The sequence below is a fragment of the Chenopodium album genome, chromosome 8 (assembly GCF_948465745.1).
Source record: "Chenopodium album chromosome 8, dcCheAlbu1.1, whole genome shotgun sequence".
Classification (NCBI taxonomy): domain Eukaryota; kingdom Viridiplantae; phylum Streptophyta; class Magnoliopsida; order Caryophyllales; family Amaranthaceae; genus Chenopodium; species Chenopodium album.
The window spans coordinates 5,248,760-5,273,519 of NC_137841.1; the positions used below are offsets into that span (position 1 = coordinate 5,248,760).

Below are 24,760 nucleotides of genomic sequence, written 5' to 3' on the forward strand. Positions count from 1 at the left end.
ATCACAAAGTGACCCTTTTAACAGCATAAAGTGACCCTTTTAACAGCATAAAGTGACCCTTTTATATGCAAAAAGTGACCCTTTTAACTGAAAAAGTTATTCATTTAACAACATACACTGACTCTTTTCACAGCATAAAGTCACCCTTTTAACATCACAAAGTGACCCTTTTAACATCACAAAGTGACCCTTTTAACAGCATAAAGTGACCCTTTTGTATGCATAAAGTGACCCTTTTATATGCAAAAAGTGACCCTTTTAACTGAAAAAGTTAATCATTTAACAACATATAGTGACTCTTTTAACAGCATAAAGTCACCCTTTTAACATCATAAAGTGAACATTGTCAAAACATATAAATGACATACATGTCTATTACTCAAACACAATGAGCAATGCATATATGCATGTTAATCAAACACAGATGCACAAACATGCACAATGCGAATATGCCTATTATACACATAATCTAACTAAAACATAAAACCTAAACAAATAATCAGTTTAATTAGCATTCTCTGACTAAAACCTAACATACAAAATTTGAAGAATAATAAGCAAAATTTTGAATCAATTATATACAATGAACAATAAAATAAAGCAAAATTAAACATAATAACTTCATAATTCAAATTCAATTATCATAATATGCATAAAAAATCAACTGAAAACTATAAAAAATAACATGCACTACTAATTCGACATATATAAGCGAAATTTCAATTGAAAAATTTGAAAAAATGATGAAAAATTTAAGTAAACACACCTTCTTCAGCATCTACAGCCTTCTTTGTAATCTTCTTCTTCACCATTGCAGAATCAACACCACGAAAATCGAAAACAAAATCAAAATCAAAAAACCTAAAAATCGAAGAATCAAAACAATTTAAACTAACAAAAATCTCAAAAAAATAAGTAAACGAACCTGAATTAAGCAAATAACAACTTCACCAGTGAAAAAGAAGAAAGAAAAAGCTCGAAAATCAACAATGGAGGAGAGAGAAAACGCTCGAAATCGCCAGTTACTTGCTTTTTAGAGAGAGAAAAACGAAGAGAGAGAAAGCTATAGTGAATGAATGAAGAGAGAAAAGTTCTATTTCTTTCTTTATTTTGGCAATCATTAGGAAGCACGTGCCAAACCCACTAAATTGGCAGTTGATGCTTGTCCAAAAATTCCGCCATTCATTAAATTAATGAACACCGGTTTTTTTAAAAAATTTGTGTTTTGAATTTAACTACTCCGTAGTCCTTACTCATTAACTACTCTGTACTCATTAACTTCCTCATACTATTCGTTGTAACAATTACAACACTTTATAATTAGGCAAGATTCAATATCCAAAATATTAGTAAACACACATTTTTTATTTAGACGAACTTTTATTAACTTATGGAAAATTTAACAACAAACCAACTTTTGCTCCGTTCAATTCTCTCAAAATGCACCAACATTTAAATCTGTCCAAAATAAACCTAAGTTTCTAAATTTTCTCCCATATTAAACCAAGCAGGTAAGTTGACATGTTATACCAAGTTGCAATCCAAGTACTGTCATCTCCTTATTGGTTAATTTTTTATAAAAAAATTCTGATAATTTAAATATATTATTTATTTTATTTTTAAAATTTTGATAATAATTAAAAACAGATTCCTCCCTTTCCCCCCAATGTAACTATTCTTATTTATAGTGCACAAAATATACGAAGTACTCTATATGTGAGTATGTGACATCAAATCATTTTTTTTTTCCACTATCTTATACTCCGTATTCCTTAAAAACCATGCAATAAAAGTATAAAACTACCAATTGTGGGAATATAACCTTCATCCTGGAACAAAGTAGTACTTTGTATTAAAATGGTGGGAATTCACCTCATCATCTATTTCCAATCTCATTATGTTGTTCTTGTTCCCAACCTTATCAAAAACAGTGGGTTCTGGTGCGGCTGGACGCACCATACGACAAGTTGCCAAATCAGCAAATGACAAAGTAACCCCAGACAAAGTAACCCCTTACTGACTTAGTAGCCCTTGATCAAGTAACCCCTGACTGACCTAGTAACCCCTGACCTAGTAACCCCAAGTAACCCCTAACCGACCTAGTAACCCCAAGTAACCCCTAACCGACCTAGTAACCCCCAACCTAGTAACCCCAAGTAACCCCTAACCGACCTAGTAACCCCAAGTAACCCCTAACCGGCCTAGTAACCCCCGACCTAGTAACCCCTAGCAACCCCAAGTAACCCCTAACCGACCTAGTAACCCCTAGTAACCCCAAGTAACCCCTGACTGCCGACCTAGTAATCTGAAGTAACCCCTAACCGACCTAGTAAACCCCAACCTAGTAACCCCTGACCGCCGACCTAGTAACCCCTATCTGAACCACCAAGTAACCCCTGATTGGATCTAGTAACCCCTTACCCACCACCAACAAAAAACTACCACCAACAACCACCACCAACGAACCACTACCAACCTAAACGCCTTGCCACTAGCCCCGGCCCTAACCCACAAACAAAACCCCGATCCAACCAAACCATTAAAAAAAATCAAATCAAACAAATACCTTAAAATGTTAACAATGGTTTCGAATATCACTTCAAATATGGCTAAAAATGCCAAATTCAACCATGAAAATTCTACATCTAGAGTTTTCATGGCTGAATTTGGCCTTAAAAACCTTGAACTTGTTTTCCGGCGACGGAGTCACCAAACCACCACTACCCTCCCAGCGATACCACTACTTCCGACGAATGAACCACCGACGAACGAACCATGAAGACGACGATTGCGAAATTTGTGTTACGTTCTCTGAGAAAATGAACTTAAAGAAAAAGAAAAGAGAAGAGAGAAAAAGAATTAAAAATAAAAAATAAAAAAAAATTGTGGCCAGCCACATATGAAACTTTGTATATCAAACAAGCAAGAGGTTTTTTTTTTTTTTTGTTTTTTTTCATCAATTGAGATTAAATCGATCTCCCAATCCCACCCTTAATTCTCGGGTACCAATACATAATTTTCAAAGAATGTAAACATATTGTAAGATTTGTAACTATGCCTTTTAATCAATGTCAAATTGTAATGAACTGACTTTAAATCCACATATATCTCAATCTACAAATGATTAAGGTGCAATACAACAATGATTTACCTGAAAAGTAATACTTCCTCTGTTCTATTAATATTACAACAACTAGTATAGTGCCCGTGCGATGCACGGTTTATAAATCAAATTATTAAACCCGTAGGAAAAATAAAAATAAAAACAAAGGTAATTCATTTACTATTAAAGGACTTGTACTAATGGTCAATAAAAAAATAAAATTAAAGCAACGTTATTTGAATAGTATTTTATGTTATTTGAATTTCTTTTAATTTTTTATAATGTTATTTTATTAATTGAAAAATAATTGAATAATACTCCACATAGCTATATAAGAAGTGGACTAATTTATTTATATCTTTCATTGAGAAAAAAAACTAAAATTTTCTTATCATACCATCTGCATCAGTAGCTACAATCAATCTAATATATACATGTTTTATTTACCCGTCGCACTCATTAAATCTATAGACACAATAATAACCCTATATTTGACCTACCAGAACATATATTTTCCTAAGTTAAGAATTGTGCCAAAAACTATATATTATATAATAGTCATATATATAACCAACAGCTGATTAAATATAGTATACAACACAAATAGTTCGTATATAGGTATGGATACTGATAATTTTATATAAATAAAATATACGGATTATATATTACTAAGATTTATCCCTACATTAATTATAAAAAGGTTAACAAAACTCTTAAAATAGTGCATGGACATTTATATATCTAAAATTGTTCTTTTTACATATATTTTCCCCCATTTAATTTTAAATGCCTTAAAATTGTCTCTTGAATTCGCTAAATTGATTTAAAAGGTTATGTTTATTTCAATATTTAAACCCATTTACTATTTTCATTTCCTTTTGTTTTAATTTTTCTATTTAGAATTTATTAGACTATTAGGTTTCAAGATCGAAGTCAACATCTTTTTACCGTACAATCACTAAATCAAAGTCGCTCAACTAAAGTTTTGGACATTGCATAGCTACACAACATCCAACATATTTAATGATTACATGCAAATAATTTTAATAAAACTACGCATTCGATATAAGTTATTAAACAATTTAACTATATATACATTTTGATAGGTTTATATCTTTCATATTAACATAAATTTACAAATGTTATTATCATATTTTGAAAAAAAAAAAATTACACTTTGGAGTTTTGTATAAGATAGATAAAGGATAAGTTAATTCCAGTCATATATGCATTGAGTTTTGGGTGTTCTATCTGGTTCACCCTTTGGGCTAATCCAGATTTGAGGACATTGCATAGCTACACAACATCCAACACATTTAATGATTACATGCAAATAATTTTAATAAAACTACGCATTCGATATAAGTTATTAAACAATTAAACTATATATACATTTTGATAGGTTTATATCTTTCATATTCACAAAATTTATAAATGTTATTATCATATTTTGAAAAAAAAAAAAATTACACTTTGGAGTTTTGTATAAGATAGATAAAGGATAAGTTAATTCCCGTCATATATGCATTGAGTTTTGGGTGTTCTATCCGGTTCACTCTTTGGGCTAATCCAGATTTGAGGATCAGTTCTAGGTTATTAGGTTCCACTCCCCTTCCGATTGTTGTTGCAGGGGAGCACACAGGTCCTCCCTACCAAGTGTAATCTCAATCACCACTATACCAACATGGAGGACACGTGTTATAAAATATTATGTTATATACATATACTTTTTTATATTATAAAAAATATTATATCATATACGTACACATACTATTATAGTTAAAATTATTATTATGTATAAAACAACATAAATTATTGCACATGATTGTTGTACATCTAGTATAGTACATGAGCAATGCACGATTTTTAAATCAAAATGTTAGTTTTTCTAAAAAAATTCATAAGTAATAGCATTGTTAATACGAATATTACAATTTAAAACATGAGTAATAGTTATAATACATTTTATATCTATCCCTTTTCCGTCAAAGGTTAATTCAATTTAACTTTTATTCTTCTTGTTTAGATTGGTTATTGGTTCAGTTTTTTTTTATTTTTTATTTTTATGCAAGAAAAACAAAAAGTCATTGTAAAAGACATTGTAAAGAAATTGAAAGGCCGATTAAAATTAAATTTATGTTCAAGAGTATGTATTTTTTTCCAAGAGAACATTTCGGCTCGACATTCAGTATTTGTCAAGGAGGACAACAAACGATAAAAGTAATTTTTACACTATTTTGTATCTTTATCAAAAACTTTTGTATTCATCCGATTACTTGAATTGAATTTAGGATAATTTGTAGACTATTTTGGGTAACTTTTATCAATAAAGCATAAATAACTTTCATTCATTAAAGGGTAGCTTTTATAATAGGTGCACAATATTTTATTGTACATCTGTTTTTTTTTTAATGTTTGTATTGATTTCATAATTGACGTCAAACTAAATACTATCGATTTTATTTAATTTTCATAAAAAAAAAAAAAAACTATATTAGCCTTTCAAAATACGAAATATTTGTTTCCTGAATTATGCCACTTTAATCATATTGTTTCAAATTAGTTATTATTCTTTAACTTAACTATAAATAAAGATTGGAAAGATTTTATGGATTATTTGTAGTATTGGAAAGTATATATTTATTATAAAAAATTAAATCAATATTTATCTTAGGAAATCATGAAAATCTTATGCATGTATAGAAACATACTTTTATTGTTTGAAGTTTAACAAAAATAACTATGCTTGAATATGTAAACAATAATTATATAGATATATTTTATACATAAGATAAGCCAATGAGAGAGTGACATTTGTCATCCTCACATTGAGGCGCTTGTCTTTTAGTATAATATATATAGATAGATAGATATATAGATGGACTTTTTGCACAATTCATCACTCTTGTTTGATCATATGGTATAACTTATACGTTAAGCAAAATATAGGCATGTGGGATCTTGTTGGATTCGTCTCATAAAATACTTTCACAATATTAACTTTTTATAATTTTTACTCTTACACAATTATAGATATCTAGCATATAAAATGTGCTTTGGGATGCGTAATTTTCTCCTTATTGCAATATTAATAGAACGGAAGAATTACTTTGTTTCAATGGCTTTCCAACGACTGGATATGCCCATTTTGATACGGAGTATAATGTTATTGACTAGCATGTTCGCCTAAATAATTGATGATTCGCCCGTATCATGCCTCAAAAATATTAAAATAATAACATACCAGAACAATGAAGAGAGAAAAAGGTGGTGTAGGCAATTGATAATATATACCATCTCTGTTAATTTATCCGTAACTTTGGAACTTTGGAATTTTTTTCCCTTACATATAGTATAGGTAAATAAGATAAATATTAATGGAGGTAGTAATTTTAATTTATACAAATTGGTTGAGAAACTCATCCACGGTTGTGTATTTTAGCTCAGGATATAGTATTGTTGCTTCCAAACCGAATGATGAATTGATAGCAAAGTTGGATTGTTGTCCTTTCACAAAAACTGAGTGAGCAATTGATAGTATTATCTTCAATAATGCATCTGTTGCATCTGTGAACAATGGATGAACCATAATTCATAAATTAACAACAGCACAATTTTACAAAAATGTATAACTCACTTTAATGTTTTTGGTAGGTTAGGTCCCGTGTCTTGCACGGTAATTTTTAATAACTACTCCGTATTTGCAAATAAACAATGTATTTGTCTCAAATATTATAATTAATCTATACTTCTATACTTAGTATTTAAAAACAAAAACCACAACTTTTTCAAATGACACGTGGCATCATAAGTCACTCATTACCCCCATATGCCACATGTCACCTCCCTTAATATTTATATTTAAGTCTTTATGTATTCTACAACTTGCAAATTCAATTAAGAAAGTGAAGGGTTTCATTTCCACCATAATAAAATAAAGTTCAATTAATTAGTACACAACTATACATTAAATCTATTAAAAAAAAAAAAAAAGAAAGAAAGAAAAAGAACAAAAAAGAAAGAAACTACGCATTACATAAATATATGAATTATAATAAAAATTGTCTTTTCATCTCATAGACTTTAAATATAATCTTAATTAATATGTCATTTCATATCCCACAATATTTATGTATATATATCTAACTAAATTCCTTTATCTTCTTTCACACTTCTATCCTCACTCTTTTTTTGTTTTCCTATTAATTTATAGAAATAAAACATACCTGGTTTTTAAAAAAAAAAAATAAAAAAAAATAAAGCATACCTACATATGAAAATAATTCACCCAAGTAACAACCCGTGCATTAAACGGGCCAAAAAGCTAGTTTATTCTAAAGAGCCTATAATGCATTTATTATAAAAGAGCATATTTATATGTATTTTTTCTTCAATATTAAATTTCACCAACAAATTTAGAACCATTTTCTTGTTGTTAACCAAATGAATTTCTTAAAACTTTGTACATTACACTCCATAATCTGTATGTATGTCACAAATTATGTTAAGAACCTGATTTTTTTCCTTAAATATATACTTCCTCTGGTCTTTTTTACTTGACCTGTTTCTTTTATCACGTTTGTCAATGCAAAACTTTAACGATCAATAACTTCAATTCTCCATAAGTAAAAATCATAAATATTACTCCCTCCGTCCCTAAATTACATTCCTCTTTCTAGCATTTATTCCTCACATAATAGAGAGAAAGATGAATGTAATTTAGGGACGGAGGGAGTAGTATATTATGATAGTATTTATTGAGACGAATTCAAAAAGGTCTTTCATGAATATGTTTTTCCTTACATATTATTCACAAAAGACGGTCAAAGGAGGAGTAGTGAATAGTGTAAAAGTCAAAGCGGGTCAAGTAAAAAAAACGGAGAAAGTAGTTGTTAATATTTTTTTGTATAAGGACACGTCAAATCTTTTATTTTAAGTATTTTTTTAATATTTGATATTCAAATTATTTTCTTTGGAGCTTTTAATATATAATTAAATAAAATAAAAATAAAATCCTTGTCGTAATTATTATATGTGTAGTATGTACATAATATTCTGGCACAATTTATGTTAAAAAATCGGATCTACTTTTTTTTTATTCAATTTTATATGTTGTCAATGTATGTATTTTGTAAGGATATATCAAATCTTATATTTATGTATTACTCCGTAGTTTGCTATATACTTCGTAGTTATTAATCTATTGGTACCACTCCATATAGATTGGTGTATGGAAAATTTGATAGGCGTGTCGCGTACCTAACAAAAATAAACCTGACACGCCTATCAAAAAAAAAAAATTATACTTCGTAGTTATTTATGTATAAGATTCATCCATTCTATAATAATTGACATATATAAATTTAACATGTGCACCTATTTGACCCTATAAAAAATATACTTGAATATTATTAGTAGTAAAAAAGTTTAAAGTTGATGTTATGAAACTTTATATAAATATCTATCTAGCAATTTTTTTTATGATAATATATACTTCTTCCTTTAAAAAAAATTCACCATTTGGGTTGGGCAATATGGGTTTAATAAAGATTTAAAAAGAAATCAAATAATAAAAATGTCCATGTGACTACAAACAAATTAAAATAAAAAGAGTAAATGTCAAATGTAAGCAAAGGTAGGATGGGTATTCAGTTTGTATGTCAAAAAGTGTATGAAAATATACCTTAATTAAGAAATTGTGCAATTAATATGTAACTTCAAAGAAAATGGTCAATTAATAATAATTATTTTTATATAAAAAAAAAACAGAGAAAGTATCTCTCTAAACTTTGTAGTCAGGCTTGATATATACATGAATAATAAATTAAAATAAATAAATAAATAAACAAAATCAAAGTGTATCAATTGTTACAGAACGTGTTTCAAAAAAAAAATTATAAAACGGATGAAATATTGAAAGAGTAAGGCCCCGTTCACTTCGCCTTATTTTTGCTAAGCTGAAATTATTTTTGCCGAACCGAAATTAATTTTACTCAACTGAAATTATTTTTACAGATGTTCTATTATACTTCTTCTTTGAGTTTACTGATTTTAATGAACTGAAATTATTTTTACTAAACTGAAATTATTTTTACTGAACTGAAATTAATTTTACTGAAATGAAATTATTTTATTGAATTTTTTTTTTTTTTTTAAGTAAACAGGGCCTAATTGGGTAGGGGTTTGGATTATTATAAATCAAGTTCCAACATAGTTAAAAAAACTTTAGAGGTATAAGAATCCTAATTAAACTAACCTTGAATGTTCTTAAGAAGTTGTTCCTCTTTGACATATATCTTTTCAAGCTTCTTGCCAAGTTTATTCTCCCATAAAGACACAAGCTCGTTGAAAGAGTAGATGTTTGCTGGGGGACTAATGTGAAGGATCTTGTTTAAGGTCCTTGGATCGTCGATTGCTTTAATAGTATACATGGCAATATCTTCTTCCATGTTATAAATTCCTACATTGACAAATTGAAAAATGATTATATGCTAATCAATGATTCAATGTAATAAAAACCGAAGTAAAATGAACCAAAATCCGATTAAAATTAAATAAAGATGTCAATGTCATTTATTTGATTAGCATTAATATGTACTTTCTAAATATGAAAACTTTAAAAAATTATAAAGAACAAACGAAAATAAAGATATTCAATGATAATTAAACACATTAAAAAAAATGATCATATCAAATCTGGCATGATCTAATATGATCTAAATCTGATTAATTCTAAAATAAGTTAAACTAAACATAACTAGTGGTGAGCCTCATTTCTATAAATTATACTTCGTAAGTTGTGGATGAGTAAAAAACAAAAAAAAAATCATTTAAAAAAGGAATACGAGCAAATTCAAAGAAAAAAAAAGTAGGGAAAATGTGTTACATATAATTGACATATATTCTCTCTAATATCCCATAATATAGAGTCTATTTCATTTTATGTGTGTTATAAGACGTGCTGATAATTTGTACGTGAAAGTAATAATATAAATGAACTTAACATCATCTTTTGAGCACGCGCATAATTTGTACATGAAAGTAGCATAAGTGCATGCTTTTTACCTTTTGTTGTTCAATCACCTAATATATAAACACGATCCCTTGGAGGAGCTTTAAGCTCGGGCTGAAAGAAGGTTTGGATGCTAGTACGAGCAAAGTAGTATGAACAAACGAAAGTGTAAGGGATATTTTCTTCTTCAATTACTCGACGTATTTGAGACTTAGCCTCAATCAAACTCTGAGCAGGTTCAACACCGCTAACTCTATCAACATCCATACCAAATTCTGATGGCAAGAATCTCTGAAAGCACAAGCTAATAGTAAAATAGTGTAATATTGTATCATCAAATGTGATTGTTAGGGCCTTTTCTGTTCAGCATAATTCCAGTTCAGTTCAACTCCAATCAGTTCAGTTCAGTTCTTAATTCCCTTCTCTCATAAACAATTGATTTCAGCTCGATTCAGTTCAGTTCAATTCAGTTCAGTCCACTTCATGCAGTTCAGCCCCAATCAGTTGAGTTCAGTTCAATTGTTTTCAGTAAATCGAAGGAGGCCCTAAGTCTTCTATATTTTCGGCCATTAATTTGTATGTGTGTGTACGTAGGATTGGACTTAAAAATGTGATTGTTAGTGTTTACAATACACCAAGGCTCAAAAATTAAAAATTGTTTAGTAAAAATAATTTAAATTAAAAAAATAATAATAATTCTAGTTCAACAAAATAAGATGAAACGACATAATATATACCTTAATATTGCCGGACTCTTTGATAGCTGCAATAATCTTCCTTTGATCTTGTATAAGTATGTTAGAATGAGAACGATGTCCAACGGTTGATATTACCACATCCACTTTTTTCATTGCTCTTAAAAGGCTTTCATGATCATAAATGTCTCCCTACATGCATGCATATTGTTACTCTTAGAATATACTACGCAGTACATCAGTAGATTGTACAGTACTATACAATTACAATGAAATACTACGTATTTAAATAAACTTGCTTGGTGAGTTGATAGGAAACTCACTTTATTACTTTGAGGTCACGATTTTTAATCCCAACAACTACATTTGATTTGAAGTAGGGGGAATCCCTTGCTCCCCCCTTTACTTTCAAGTGTTGACCTACGGAGGTATATTGACTCTCTTGTGAGAGGTATCGGAACTCACTAAGGTCCTTCATCTTGCCTTAAAATTTGAAGATACTATATGTTTTTTGAACTAGATTATTTTAGTAGTGTATAATTTTCTTTTGAGCAAGGGCCCTTATTTCTAATTCTGCCTGTGGACTATAAAATGTCAGAAACAACCCTGTGTAGGAGTAACTAAAACGAGATGGAAGTACAAGATATTAATTAGCTAAGAATTTTGACTTACAATGAGAACTTCGACATCATTATGGCTCTTAAAATACTCTTGCGTATCCACTTTAGAGAAGGTTTCTTCCCGAACAAGAGCAAAAGTTTGGTGTCCACTCTTAACACTTGCTTCGACGATGAATTTTCCAATGCATCCCGTTGCTCCGATGATCAATACTTTGCTCTTTGATGCCATTGTTTTAGAGAATGAAGGACAGAAGCAACTAGCTAGAAATCAAAGTAACTAGTTAAATGGGCTTTATCTTTGAGCTTTGGTGTACACATATAGTAGTTACGTAGTGAATTCGAAATGATAACCAATTAAAAAAAAAGAATACTTAGTAGTAACGCTACTAACTGTGACCGTACCCTTTTAAAAAAAATGAAAATTACTAATGTAACCTTTGTATCAGTTGTATAATTTGTATATGTAGTCTCTGTCTTTTCTGCTTTGAAGGTAAGATATGCGTGGACTTGTAAGCTTTAGGACCCATAAAACATTTTTCATATGCAAAGTTAGTGCTATTGTACTAATGACAAATGTTTGTCAATGATCTAATGTCCTTTGCCTGGATTATGTTCACAAACTTTCATGTGGCCAGCCAAAATTTTTTAATTTTTTTTTTTTGAAAGAATGGTGAGGGTGATTTAAGCTTGGTAATAGATTACTCGTTTAGTCAAGGGTTATTCACTCGGTCAATCAAGGGTTACTCGGTCATTCAGGAATTACTCGGTTGGTCAGGGGTTACTCGATCGGTCTGGGATTATTTAGTAGGTTAGGATTTACCTAGTTAGGGGTTACTAGTTGTAGACACCCATCTGTGTCTCCCCAAAACCAAACCCAGTGATGAGTACCTTTCACGTCGAATCATAATCGAATGAAACGAAAGTGTGGAAAGTCTAGTGTTGCGGAAAGTTTTAATTTCTTTTCTCTTCTCCCTGTTTTTGAAAACTTATTTTAAGAAAACAGTCAATTCAGTTTGGTTGGTCCATGATATGGGTCCAATATTAGTGTATTTGGATGGGGCTTGCAAAGACCTTTCCAACGATATATTATAAGCCCAATTCCGATGAATATTGAGGAAGTTATGGCCAATTTACTAAACTGGGCCCGGTTTGAGCTTTATGTACGGCCCAATGATCTAGGGGAGGGCCTAATATGATTTATCATTCCTAATGCAATTAGGAATGGTTTAATTTTAATCTTCTAGATTCTTCTAGAAGGTTCTTTTCATTCCTAATTCAATTAGCATTGATAAATTGACTTTTGTTAACTTTTCAGAGTTTTAATCAAAATCAAATAGCATTTTCGAGGAAATTATATTATTTTATCCTCCAGTACGGTAAACTTATCGGATTTTCGAAAACGCGTTGGAATCAAGCTTGGCGTCTGACCCCAGGCCTTGGCGCCAGCTAGCCAGGGTTGGCGCCAGCTCTGTTTTCTGAGCGTCAGGCTCTGTTTTGTTTAAATTATCTTTTTTGGCTGATTTTCTCTATAAATATCGTATTAAAAACTCCGTTTTCATTCACGAATTTTCACCAATTATCAATAATCTACATTCACCAACTCTCATCAAGATTTTCTTGATTATTCTCTCTCTTTCTTTTCTCTAAACTTTGCTTTTAAATACAAAATTCCGCATTCAAAATCTAGAAACACCTAGCCATATTCGAAGTTGCCTTCGCCCTAGACGTGAAAGGTTTAATTTCTGAGGGTTTGGTCCCAAATCTCTCTTTCAATTATTTAATTTAATTTGTTTGTTTATTATTTTCCTTGAAGTTACTAACGTGTGTATTTTGTTATTAGAAAGAGGTACGAAGCATCAAAGTAAGTGTTTTATTGATTTATGATGTAGACATCATGTTTATATTGTTATTATGATATTCCTAGTATCATGTCTAGGGTAACTTTAATATTAAATATGCTTATTATGATTGTTGCGATGCTTCCTATGTTCTTCCTAATATTTATGATTGCTAGTATCATGTTAGGGCTAAAGATTTGATTTTTATTGCTTAGTGACATGCTAGGGTTTGTTATTAATCTTGTTAGTATCATGCCTAGGATCTTGCTATTTTTATTATGCTTTAATATTAACATGAACATGATTATGATTATAATTGTTATAATTTATGATTATGATTATTATTATGATATGATTATTATTATTATTATTATTCATGATTATTATTTATTATGTTGCTTGATATATATTTATTCTTTATTGCTTGATCACCTTTTATGCATGTTAAGGGGAATTGGTACTTGTAATCACGCTTAATAAGATATTTAATAATCTTGTTTAGGGTTAATATGATTATAATTTCAAGTGATCGCCAATAATAGATTTATTTGTGCATTAATATTCAACCAACATAGATAAACAAGTTTAATTAGGGTAAATCTAATGATTGCATGTTAGTCAAAAAGCGCACATGAATACGAGCAGAATAAAGTAAAGGCCTATTATTAAGGCAGGTTCAATCTCTTTTAGGTTGGATTTGTACCTTCATCCCCGAACCCTTATTTGGTTCAAGACCTTATGGAGTTAACGATCTCTTGGATCGTTAAGGGGTGTAACCTTCACCTCGTGAACGGTTTACAAGTTCCTAAAAAACTTGTTGGCGACTCTTTTGCTCTATCTTATTCCCTTTTGGACGCCACCGTACTTTAGTGTATGATCACAGTGGGGTTCAAGCTAATGAGATTTAAAGGCTTGAAATTATTCCCTACACTAGTGTGTTAGCTGGCCACACGGCTACACACAAACCTCCTGAATTATCTTGGTGTGGTGTAATGGATAATGATATTAGCAATATCATTATTTTTTGGTTATTTTAGATTTTAACACCTGCTAAAAACCTGAAAATGGTTTTTAACACCTCCAAAAAAAAAATTGATTTTAACACCACCCAAATTTCAAAAAATTGGGTATTACCACCACGTAACTGATTCCGTTTACAAATCCGTTAAGTAGGGCCATATAGACACGTGTCTCTTTGTTATTGGCCAAAAAATAAAAAAATAATAAAAAATTAAAAAACAAAAAAAAAATTAAAAAAACCTAAAACTACCCCCGCGCCACCACCGCCGTTCCCAAACCCACCCCCTTCCGTCGTCCGGCGTCCCAGAGAATCGTCCGGCGCCGACGACCCCACCCCACCACCCTTTCCTCCACCTACGCACCCCACCCCTTCCCTTTTCCCATTTTCGTTTCCCGACCCACCACCCCGAAACCACCTTAAACGCCCCTACCCCGGAAAACTCCCCTTCTCCCCCGGAAACGCCCTCCCTTTCCTTTCCCCCTCCCTTAATCGATTCCCTACCACCCCCAAACGAAACCCTAAAACCCGTTTAGGGTGGTTTCGGAGTTATGGGTCAGGAAACGAAAATGGGGAAAGGGAAGGGGTGGGGTGCGTAGGTGGAGGAAAGGGTGGTGGGGGTGGGGTGCGTAGGTGGAGGAAAGGGTGATGGGGGTGGGGTCGCCGGCGCCGGGCAATTCTCTGGGACGTCGGACGCCGGAAGGGGGTGGGTTTGGGGACGGCGGTGGTGGCGCGGTGGGTGGGGCTGGGGTGGCTGGGGTAGTTTTAGGTTTTTAATTTTTAAATTTTTATTTATTTTATTTATTTTAAACAAATAAAATAGTGACATGTGTTACTGTGGACCACATTAAACGGAATTTTTTAACGAAAACCGTTAAGTGGTGGTAATACCAATTTTTTGGAAATTTGTATGGTGTTAATACCCTTTTTTTTTTTTTTTTTTTTTTTGAGGTGTTAAAAACCATTTTCGTGTTTTTAGCAGGTGTTAAAATCTAAAAAAAACCTTATTTTTTTATTTAGTCCTTGATGTACAAAATTAGGTTGATTGTCAAAGATTTTCCTAACTATAGTCTAATGTACTTAAACATATACTCTAATGTATCTAGTCATATTCTAATGCTTACTTACGTACTATAAATACTCTTGTATACTTTTCAATATAATCAAATTTTCTAACATTCTCTTTCTAATACTTTACATGATATAGTCGTATTTTAAATAATTTAGTCAGATAATATAGTCATTTTTCAAATGATATAATAAACTACCAGGAGCAAGAGATTTCTTGTAGGTACACTCATGGAAGGTTCTTACAATTGGCATAGATATGTGGTTCTTAGTGTTGTGACTATTGAGAATATGGTGATTAGTGGATTGTGGACTCAATTATTAGGAAGAGCTAATACACACGAGTGCCTCGCCGTGTTGGAAGGTTATAGAAGGGCCCGTAACATGCTTGCTTGCTTTTTAACAAAACTACAAAAGGATATATTTCCTCCGTTACGCATTATGTGCAACAATTATCAAAAAGGGAAATTACTCATTATGTGCAACAAACTTTTTCTTTCCTTTTTTGGTAACTTTTTAAAAATAAAATTACTATAATACCCCTGTTTAAAAACTAATAGTACTATTTTAGGGCTTGTTTGACATCATTTTTGGTTTTCAGTTTCCTGTTTTTTTGAAAACCAAAAACTAAAAACAGAAAACAAGAAAATGGTGTTTCTACTTTTCTGTTGTCAGTTTTCAAAATTATCATAATTTTAATAAGTTTAAATAATTTTTTATTCATTATCGGGCATATATCATATACTTTTAAAAAATAAAAAACAGAAAACCACAACAATGCCAAACGAACCCTTAGTTACTGATTTAAATTGATTAGATTACTTAACATTAATAATAAAAAACCCCTTTCTCTCCCCTACCACCATCATCTATCACCGACCACCACCATTATCACCGACCACCCATGAGAACCACTGTACCAAACCACCAACACCACGAACACCACCACAACCAAGGATCTCAGATCGAAATTTGAAACGATAGAGAAAGAGAATTGGGTGTGCGATTTGGCCAACGGATTTCAGATCTAGGGATTTGGATGGTGGATTTCGCTGGTATGATTTCGCATTGTGGTGCTATGGATTTCGCTATTACGATGGGGGTTTTGTAGGTGGTGGGGGTTTCTGAATTTGCTTGTGGTTTTGTGTTGTGGTGCTAGTGGTCAGGGCTTCGGGATTTCACTGGTGGATTTCGGAGTTTCTGGTGGTGGAGGTCGTTTCCGATTGTCGGGGTTACAGAATTTCACTGGTGGTTGTCGGGGTTGTCGTTTCTGGTGGTGGCAGATTTGTGGAGTTTTTTTGGTGGTGGCCTAGGTTTTGGGATTACTCCGGTGGAGTTTGTGGTGGTGGTCGTGGTGGAGTTTCTGGTTGTGGTGCTGGTGGTGGTGTACGGATATAATAATGGTGGTGAAGGGGTGTTAGTTTGTGGTGAGGTGGTAGATTATTAGTCATACCAGTCACTCTCCTTCACATAATCACTTACCCTTTAATCTTACTAATCAAGCCTTTACATCTTTTGTCTTGGAGTCCGTGTCAACCTATTTGTTGCATATAATGCGTAACGGAGGAAGTATAAATTTGCATTGCATTGCATTGAAACATAGTAATTGAAACTTTAAAACTTCAATACTAGAACGTCTAAAAACAAAGGCAAAACAAGCTACAAAACCTTTAAAAAAAAAAGTCATAAGAAATCATCTTCGAACTACAATTAATATAAGGAAGACATGGTTTTAGTGACCACACTTTTTGGTCAATAACCTTAGTTTTATACAAATTGATTGAGAAACTCATCCACGGTTGTGTATTTCAACTCAGGATATAGTGTTGTGGCTTCCAAACCGAAAGATGGTTTGATTTCAAAATTGCATTGGTCTCCTTTCACAAAAACTGAGTAAGCAACTGATAGTATCATTTTCATCAATGCATTTGTTTCATCTGTGAATAAGGAAAAAATTCAAGTTAGCTATAAACTTTTTTTTATGGATAACCAAATGTTAAATCGTAATCATTAACAACATTAGCACAATTTTAAAGAGGGGGGGGGGGGGGATTGGGTTAAAAGAAATTTATATACGTTCAAGTCTGAGTTGCACCCACCAACCAAATAGTATTTTCTAACTTCTACTTAGGTCCCGTTTGATTTGATTTTTAACATTTTCAATCAAGGAAAAACACAATTGCAAATTATTTCTTTTGTTTGGTTGTATACAAGAGAAGTTCAAGAAATATAAAAAATATGAGTGGGTATGTGAGGGAAGTAATAAGGAGGTAAAGAGGATGGAGTAAAATGTGGCTTCCTTGTTTTGTAAAAGAAAATGTTTTCCATCATTAAAAATGCAATTTTCCACAATGAGAAAACTGTTTTCCACACCTTCACAAACCAATTGAAGGAAAATAGGAAAATTATTTTACATGAAAACATTTTACATCAAACCAAATAGGTAGTTAGTATATTTTTTGTCAATATAAGGGCCTATTCTCTTACGTTGAAATTCAGTTCAGTTCAGCTCAGTTCAGTTCAGTTCAGCTCCTAATTTTCTTCTCTTATAAAATATTCATTTCAGTTCAGTTCAGCTCAGCTCAATTCAGCTCAGCTCAGCTCAGCTCAGCTCAGCTGAATTCAGTCAATGAGAACAGACCCTAATTTAAAAAAAAATAAAACTAAATAAGCATAAAACAATTCTTGGGTGCACCTACCTCTATTTACAGACGAGTGTATATAAAAAGTGCTAAAATTGCGTTGGGGTCCAATTAAATAAGTTCTACTCTGTAACAAAATTGAAATATTTTAGGAAAAAGGTATATCATGAACTGACCTCGAATATTCTTAAGAAGTTGTTCCTCTGTGACATATATCCTTTCAAGGTAGTTGCCAATTTTATTCTCCCATAAAGACACAAGCTCGTTGAAAGAGTAGATGTTTGCTGAGGGTCTAATGTAAAGGGTCTTGTTTAAGGTCCTTGGATCATCCATTGCTTTGATAGTATACATGGCAATATCTTCTTCCATGTTGAAAATTCCTGTATTATTGTCAAAGTAAATAATGATATAATCATCAAGTTACTATTATATGTAATTAAATTACTAATCAATGTAATAAGACTAAAAAAAAACATAACAAAATAATGAACCAACATCTTATTTATGTGTAACAGTAGTATTACAGAATGAAATTAGTATGTGTAGAGAGCTAAATGACAGGTGATGAGAATCGATCCATCCTAGGATCCCCTAGAGGTGAGGGAAGCTCTGACCAGTTAAATTATCCTTCAGTGTCATAAAAATAGTATGTATACAATGTATAAGTACTTGTAAAGCGAAAATAATTTGATTAATCTATTCACAATAAGATGTGATCTAACCTCTTTTTTTTTTTTTTTTTTTTTTTTTTTCTTAAGGTTACAAGATGAATCCTCAACCAACTACACCAAGCTTTAAGATGTAATGAACTTAACATCATGTGATCTATTGAGCACGCAAATAGTTTGTACGTGAAGTTACGAATGCTCTTTACCTCTTGGAGTTCCATCGCCTAATATATGAACAAGATCTCTTGGAGGAGCTTCAAGATCAGGATGTTGGAATAAATTTTGGATGCAAGTACGAGCAAAGTAGTTTGCACAGACGATAGTGTAAGGGATTTTTTCTTCTTCAATTACTCGTCGTAGTTTAGACTTAGCCTCGAACAAACTCTTAGCTGCATCGACAGCGTGAACTCTATCAACATCCATACCAAATTCTGATGGCAAGAATCGCTGAAAACATAAGCAAGAAAATTAAGTGTATAAAAAAAATCTATGAAGTACATATATATACACTTTAATTTAATTTTTTAGACTTTTTTTTTTAAAGCCAATTTTTTGGACTTTGTAGGTACAAGTATATTTATATACTACCTCTGGTTCATTTTAGTCGCAACAAAGGACAAGTTTACGTAAACCAAGGCAAAAGATTGAAAGCATGATTATGGAAAAATAAGGGTACATGCTTAACTATTAATCCAACCCCAAACAATAAAAAAAAAAAATCAACCTTAAACAGTAACCCACCACCACTACTGACACCACCAAGCATCACCTAAACCACCCACCACCACCACCCTGCATCACTGTAACCATCCACCACCACCCCACGCACCTAGAAACCCACGAACCCAGCACCACGGCCGCCGATCTGCAACCACGAAACCCACTACAACGCCGCACCCAGAAACCCACGAACCTAGCACCACCAACCCAGCAAACCCACGAAACCAACCCAGCACCACGGCCGCCGATCTGATCTACAACCACGAAACCCACCACAACAACGTCGTACCCAGAAACCCACGAACCTAGCACCACCAACCCAGCAAACCCACGAATCAAACCCACTACCGTTGCTGATCTGAAACCCAAGAATCAAACCCGCAAACCAAACCGCCGATCTGCAACCCACGACGCCGCCGATCTACAACCCCCGCCGCTTGTAACACCATGAAGCCACCATGAAAATGGGGTTGGAGGAGGAGAGATAATATTAAATTGGATGAGAGTTTAATTAATTAAGATTGGGGTTTAATTTAATGAAATCAGATTCGTAAATTAATAAGGGTGTTTAAGAAAAAAAGTAAGGGCATATATGTCATTTTACAGGCCAAAAGTTACCAAATAAGGAAAAAAAATATTTTGTTGCAAGTAATTTGAACCACCCCAAAATAGAAATTGTTGCAACTAAATTGAACCAGAGGTAGATGTTTAATTAATATTACTTTTTTTTTTATCCATAAGAAGGGAGGGTCCCTATCCTATCACATGAATAGTTAGAATGGGGAATCGAACCCCCATCACTTGGAGGGTAACCATTTCTCCATCTCCTAAATCCCAGAACAAGTATGTGTGTATGTATAGGCCATATGTATATATGTGACTTTTAATCTACTCCGTATTATACATACTTAGCTAGGTTGGAAAAGTCTAAATCATCAACCAAACAAAAAATACTAATTGACCAAGTTTTAATTAGTAGCGAGCTATATCATCTTTTTAGTTAAAGATACTTCCATCGTTCATATCAGTTTATCCCTTTGTATTTTTATAAGAAATAACATAATCAATCTTATTCAGTTATTGACTTCATATTAATGTCTACTTTTTAAATTTGTATGTATACATTTTTATAGAAAAAATTTGCAAAAATGTACAACGGATTTAAAAATAGTTATGTTTTACAGATTTAAAAATAGTTATGTTTTACATGTGTTAAAGATGGTACGTGAAAAGTCAAATAGGATAAACAAAGACAAAAAGAGTGTGTCAAGAAATAAAAGCAATCTAATAAATGACATACCTTGATGTTATTAGACTTTTTGATGGCTGCTATAATCTTCCTTTGATCATGGATAAGTATGTTAGAGTGATCATAACGATGACCAACCGTTGATATCACTACATCCACTTTCTCCATTGCTCTCAAAAGGCTTTTATGATCATAAATGTCTCCCTACATTGTGACTCAAAGATTAAAAATGTACTTTTCTTCATAGAAAAATAATGTTAAGATTTTCTTCCTCCATATGCAATTTTTATTTAAAGGTGAGCAAGAGGATGTCGGTTAGACCTCAACTTTCACGACTTTAAAGTTGTGAGTTATGCACTTGAAAGTAAGGGGGGAGGGTAAGGGGTCCTCACTTTCAAATATATCGTAGTTGGATGATTCGACCTTAGCTTGTGATCAAATTGTTACAATGTGAATTCCCAATCAAATATACCAAACATTGCTGAGAAAATCCAAGTTTATAGCTTTGATAAACATGGGCTGCTTATCTCATGCTTGGAATCCGCACTAGCAGATTAAATAATACTTCACATAATTTGTACTGTTTTACTACTATTTGGGTACTACTTTCTCCGTTCTTTTTTACTTGATCCGCTTTGACTTTTACACTATTCATCACCCTTCCTTTGACCGTCTTTTGTAAATAATATGCAATGAAAAATATATTCATGTAAGATCTTTTTGAATTCGACTCAATAAGTACTATCATAATATGTAAATTTTAAAATTTTTACTTATAGAAAATTAAACTTATTGATCGTTAAAGTTTTTCATTGGCAAGCGTGATAAAAGAAACAGGTCAAGTAAAAAAAAAAAACAGAGGAAGTATGTACTATTGTTTGGGTATTGTTTGCTATGTGGACATTTGCTATTGTAGCCTTTGTAGGCGGATGTTTGCTGGACAAAGGTTATAGTTATACTACCTCCGTTTCTTATTATGTACAACAAAGAGATAAAGTGTTCCTTTGTTACACATAATAAGAAACGGAGGTAGTAATATAAATACCCCTGCCTCGTGACTTGAAATGACCACATTATTAAGATACTATATACACTTTTTTTTTTTGTTTAACAATGCAAGGTTATAAGCCTGGGCAACCTCGAACTTCAAGCTTGCTTGGTTCCTCCATATGCAATTAGTTGCAAATATATAAGTATAGAAGTAGTAAAAATACAACTAAAATGAGATGGAAGTAGCAGAAATGAAGTTAAGAAATTTGACGTACAATGAGAACATTGACACCAAGGCTATGAAAATACTCTTGCGTATCCACTTTAGAGAAGGTTTCTTCCCGGACAAGAGCAAAAGTTTGGTGTCCGTTCTTGACACTTGCTTCGGCGATGAATTTTCCGATGTATCCCGTTGCTCCGATGATCAGTACTTTGCTCTTGGATGCCATTGATTAAGAGAAGGAAGATATGAAACAACTAGAAATCAAAAAATTGGTCTTAAGCTTTGGTGTACGTAGTGAATAACTGAATATACATAATAGTAACGTTACTAATTTATGATATTTGTATATGTACTCTTTGAAGGGTAAGATATGCGTGGTTTTCCATGCTTTAGGGCCCATGCAATTATCTTACATGTGCTCAATTTAGTACTATTTGTATTCATGACATTGCTTGACAGTATTCTTATTATGTCCTTTGATAATTGATAATTGTCATGTAAGGCATGTTCTCACTGAATGAAATAAGCTGAACTGAACTGAACTTATTAGAGCTGAACTGAATATTTTATAAGAGAAGGAAAGAACTGAACTTATTAGAGCTGAACTGAATTGAAAATAATCGTATGAGAACAGGCGCGTTATTTTACGTACTCCATGTGATAAATTAAGTATTACGTCGTATTGTACATACAAAATGACAATAATCTAGTGTCCTTTGGTTAGGACAATTGCTTAACAATAATTCAGTGTTCTTTGGATTACTAATGAGAGTACGCAAATTCTTCAATAAGATGACTTTCATTAACTTTTTAAAGGTGAGTATTATTACATCAATCGTATTAGCCTTTATACATGTATTAGATTAATTGTATTAGCCTTTGAGAAACATACACATTTTACGCGATCAAACTCATTACAAATTAGAAATTATCCTTAAATGAGTTAAAGTTAACACAAAAATTGTTACTGTTACCCTTGAATCAATTGTCTTTCAATAAATTTAATGAAAAGTATGTCTTATACATAAGACTGATTTATGAGAGTAATGAAAATTGCTTAACAATATATAATCTATATATTGAGTTTGCCCCATTTGATTTACCGGAGCTTAGCTTCGACTACATCCGGATCCGACCCGGGTTACACACCTTGGCTTATGGTGGGTAAGTATCCCAATAAAAGTTTGGATTCGGTGAAGTTCGAACTTGAACCTCCCTTAAAGCGACATCAACTTGTTTACCACTTGAGCCAACTCTTGTTGGTAACAATATAATTTGTTGTCTTTTGGATAATTGTCAAACAACTGTCCTATAAATCCAATTCAAAAAAAAAAAAAATAATAATAAAAAGTTTCTTGAGGAATACGAGTTTGGTGGGATGTAATTTACCATATATATGTAAGAGTTTTTACATATGTAGTATTAATTTTCTTGTGGTTATTTTTCATTGTCAAAAACTCACCATGTGTAAGACAAACAATTTAGACATTGTTTGATTTATCTATTTAATTCAGGATCTTATTTATTATTTCAGACCAAATCAAATAAAAAAGATCTTAAATTGAAAGATACAAGTTATATACTAGTCCCCTTTTTTTTTCTTTCATTATATACAAGTTCCTTTAGTTCAGACAAAATAATATAAGCTCATTTAGTTTAAAGCCTTCAATATAATTTGAAACAAACCACTATATATACTAGGAATATACTAGGACATTCTAACAAACAATCAGATGAACCAAATAGATTCTAAATACTCCGTAAACGTTAGGCATAATTTGTAAGGATGAAGATTTGGTCTCTGATATGAGATGGGACTTGAACTAGGACTAGGGATATTCCTGCTCAACAGTGAATGAGAGTGGTTTTATGGCTTATAATGCATGGCAGAATTCTGGCTAATGCCAAAAGACTAAAATACCAAGTTACAGAAGATCTCCCGTTGCCAAATTTGTGATGAAACATCACTACTTCTGGTAAGTGGTTGCCCTGCAGCTCGCCGAGCTTGGTTACTAGTGGGGGGTATGCTGCACTGCTGCAGAGTGCATACATGACTGAGTGTAGGAGTGGGAACCTGCAGCAATGGTTGGAAAGGAATTTGGCCCACATGCTACACTATAAGTGTTGGTGGACAATCTCAACCAAAAACTTAAGCTGATGGTTGAGGCCGAAGAATATGTTTTACACTATCAGTAAGGACTTGGTGGTTGTGGAGTTGGTGTTATTGCAAGGCCTTTTGGTAGAAAAGAGGAAATGTTCCACCCACTGGCCTTTGGACTTTGGTTGATTTGAGCTAAATACAAATGGAGCAGTGAGGGGATCTCCGGGTTTGGCAGGAGAAAACAGCATCATTTGTGATCATATGGGTACATCAGACCATCATTTTCCACTGTGTTTGGCATTTGTACCTCTTATAAGGCTGAATTCATAGCAGTCTCTAGGCTGATAGGAGCAGCAGATGAGCAAATCTTGCTGAAGGATATTTAACAGGGAGGCAACAGGCAAGTACCGGCAGGACCGTTCCTGACATTTTATGGGCCCTAGGCAAAATCATAATCAAGGGCCCTTAGAAAAAAAAATCATTCTAAAATAATATAATATATACTTTGTATCTAGTACGGAGTACAAAATATACAATATGCAGCATACTCCATGTACGTGTATTACAGAGTAAATAAGAACAATGTTTCATTGTAACTTTATAATATGATCTACTGCTATACTACGTACTATATTTTAAGAGTATCAACAACCCAAAAAATAAAGTTGAATACTTGATCATAAAGTTTGTTAATTTAAAAGTTAAAGATAGAGTATGTAAATTAAACAGTAATCCCAATATTTATCCATGGATAAAAACAGAGAAAGGAGAGAGAAACTTTACCTGAATGTGAAAGAGAATAAACACAATTAG

At 32.3% G+C, this 24,760-nt stretch overlaps 1 protein-coding gene and 1 pseudogene across 2 annotated transcripts; both read right to left on the minus strand.

Annotated features, from left to right (window-relative positions):
- Positions 1–6,134: 6,134 nt before the first annotated feature.
- LOC145555715 (isoflavone reductase-like protein) lies at positions 6,135–11,813 on the minus strand (annotated as a pseudogene). The gene is made up of 5 exons (XR_014091541.1): positions 11,483–11,813; positions 10,853–11,002; positions 10,169–10,406; positions 9,360–9,563; positions 6,135–6,670 (listed from the first exon to the last, which is right to left on the minus strand). The product of XR_014091541.1 is annotated as an isoflavone reductase-like protein (transcript).
- Positions 11,814–16,997: 5,184 nt separating this feature from the next.
- On the minus strand, positions 16,998–22,160 carry LOC145555716 (phenylcoumaran benzylic ether reductase Pyrc5-like). The gene is made up of 5 exons (XM_081617442.1): positions 21,899–22,160; positions 20,685–20,837; positions 18,871–19,111; positions 18,173–18,376; positions 16,998–17,291 (listed from the first exon to the last, which is right to left on the minus strand). Exons 1-5 carry the CDS (start codon positions 22,070–22,072, stop codon positions 17,122–17,124), a joined length of 942 nt encoding a protein of 313 aa, XP_081473568.1. The 5' UTR covers positions 22,073–22,160; the 3' UTR covers positions 16,998–17,121.
- Positions 22,161–24,760: the final 2,600 nt, after the last annotated feature.

Coding starts and splice junctions, on each gene's coding strand:
- LOC145555716 (XM_081617442.1), bottom strand. CDS start 22,072: ATGGCATCCAAGAGCAAAGTACTGATCATCGGAGCAACGGGATACATC. Junction 19,112..20,684: donor AAAAGTCTAATAACATCAAG/GTATGTCATTTA, acceptor TTATGTTTTCAG/CGATTCTTGCCATCAGAATT. Junction 17,292..18,172: donor ACTTCTTAAGAATATTCGAG/GTCAGTTCATGA, acceptor CCTTATTCACAG/ATGAAACAAATGCATTGATG.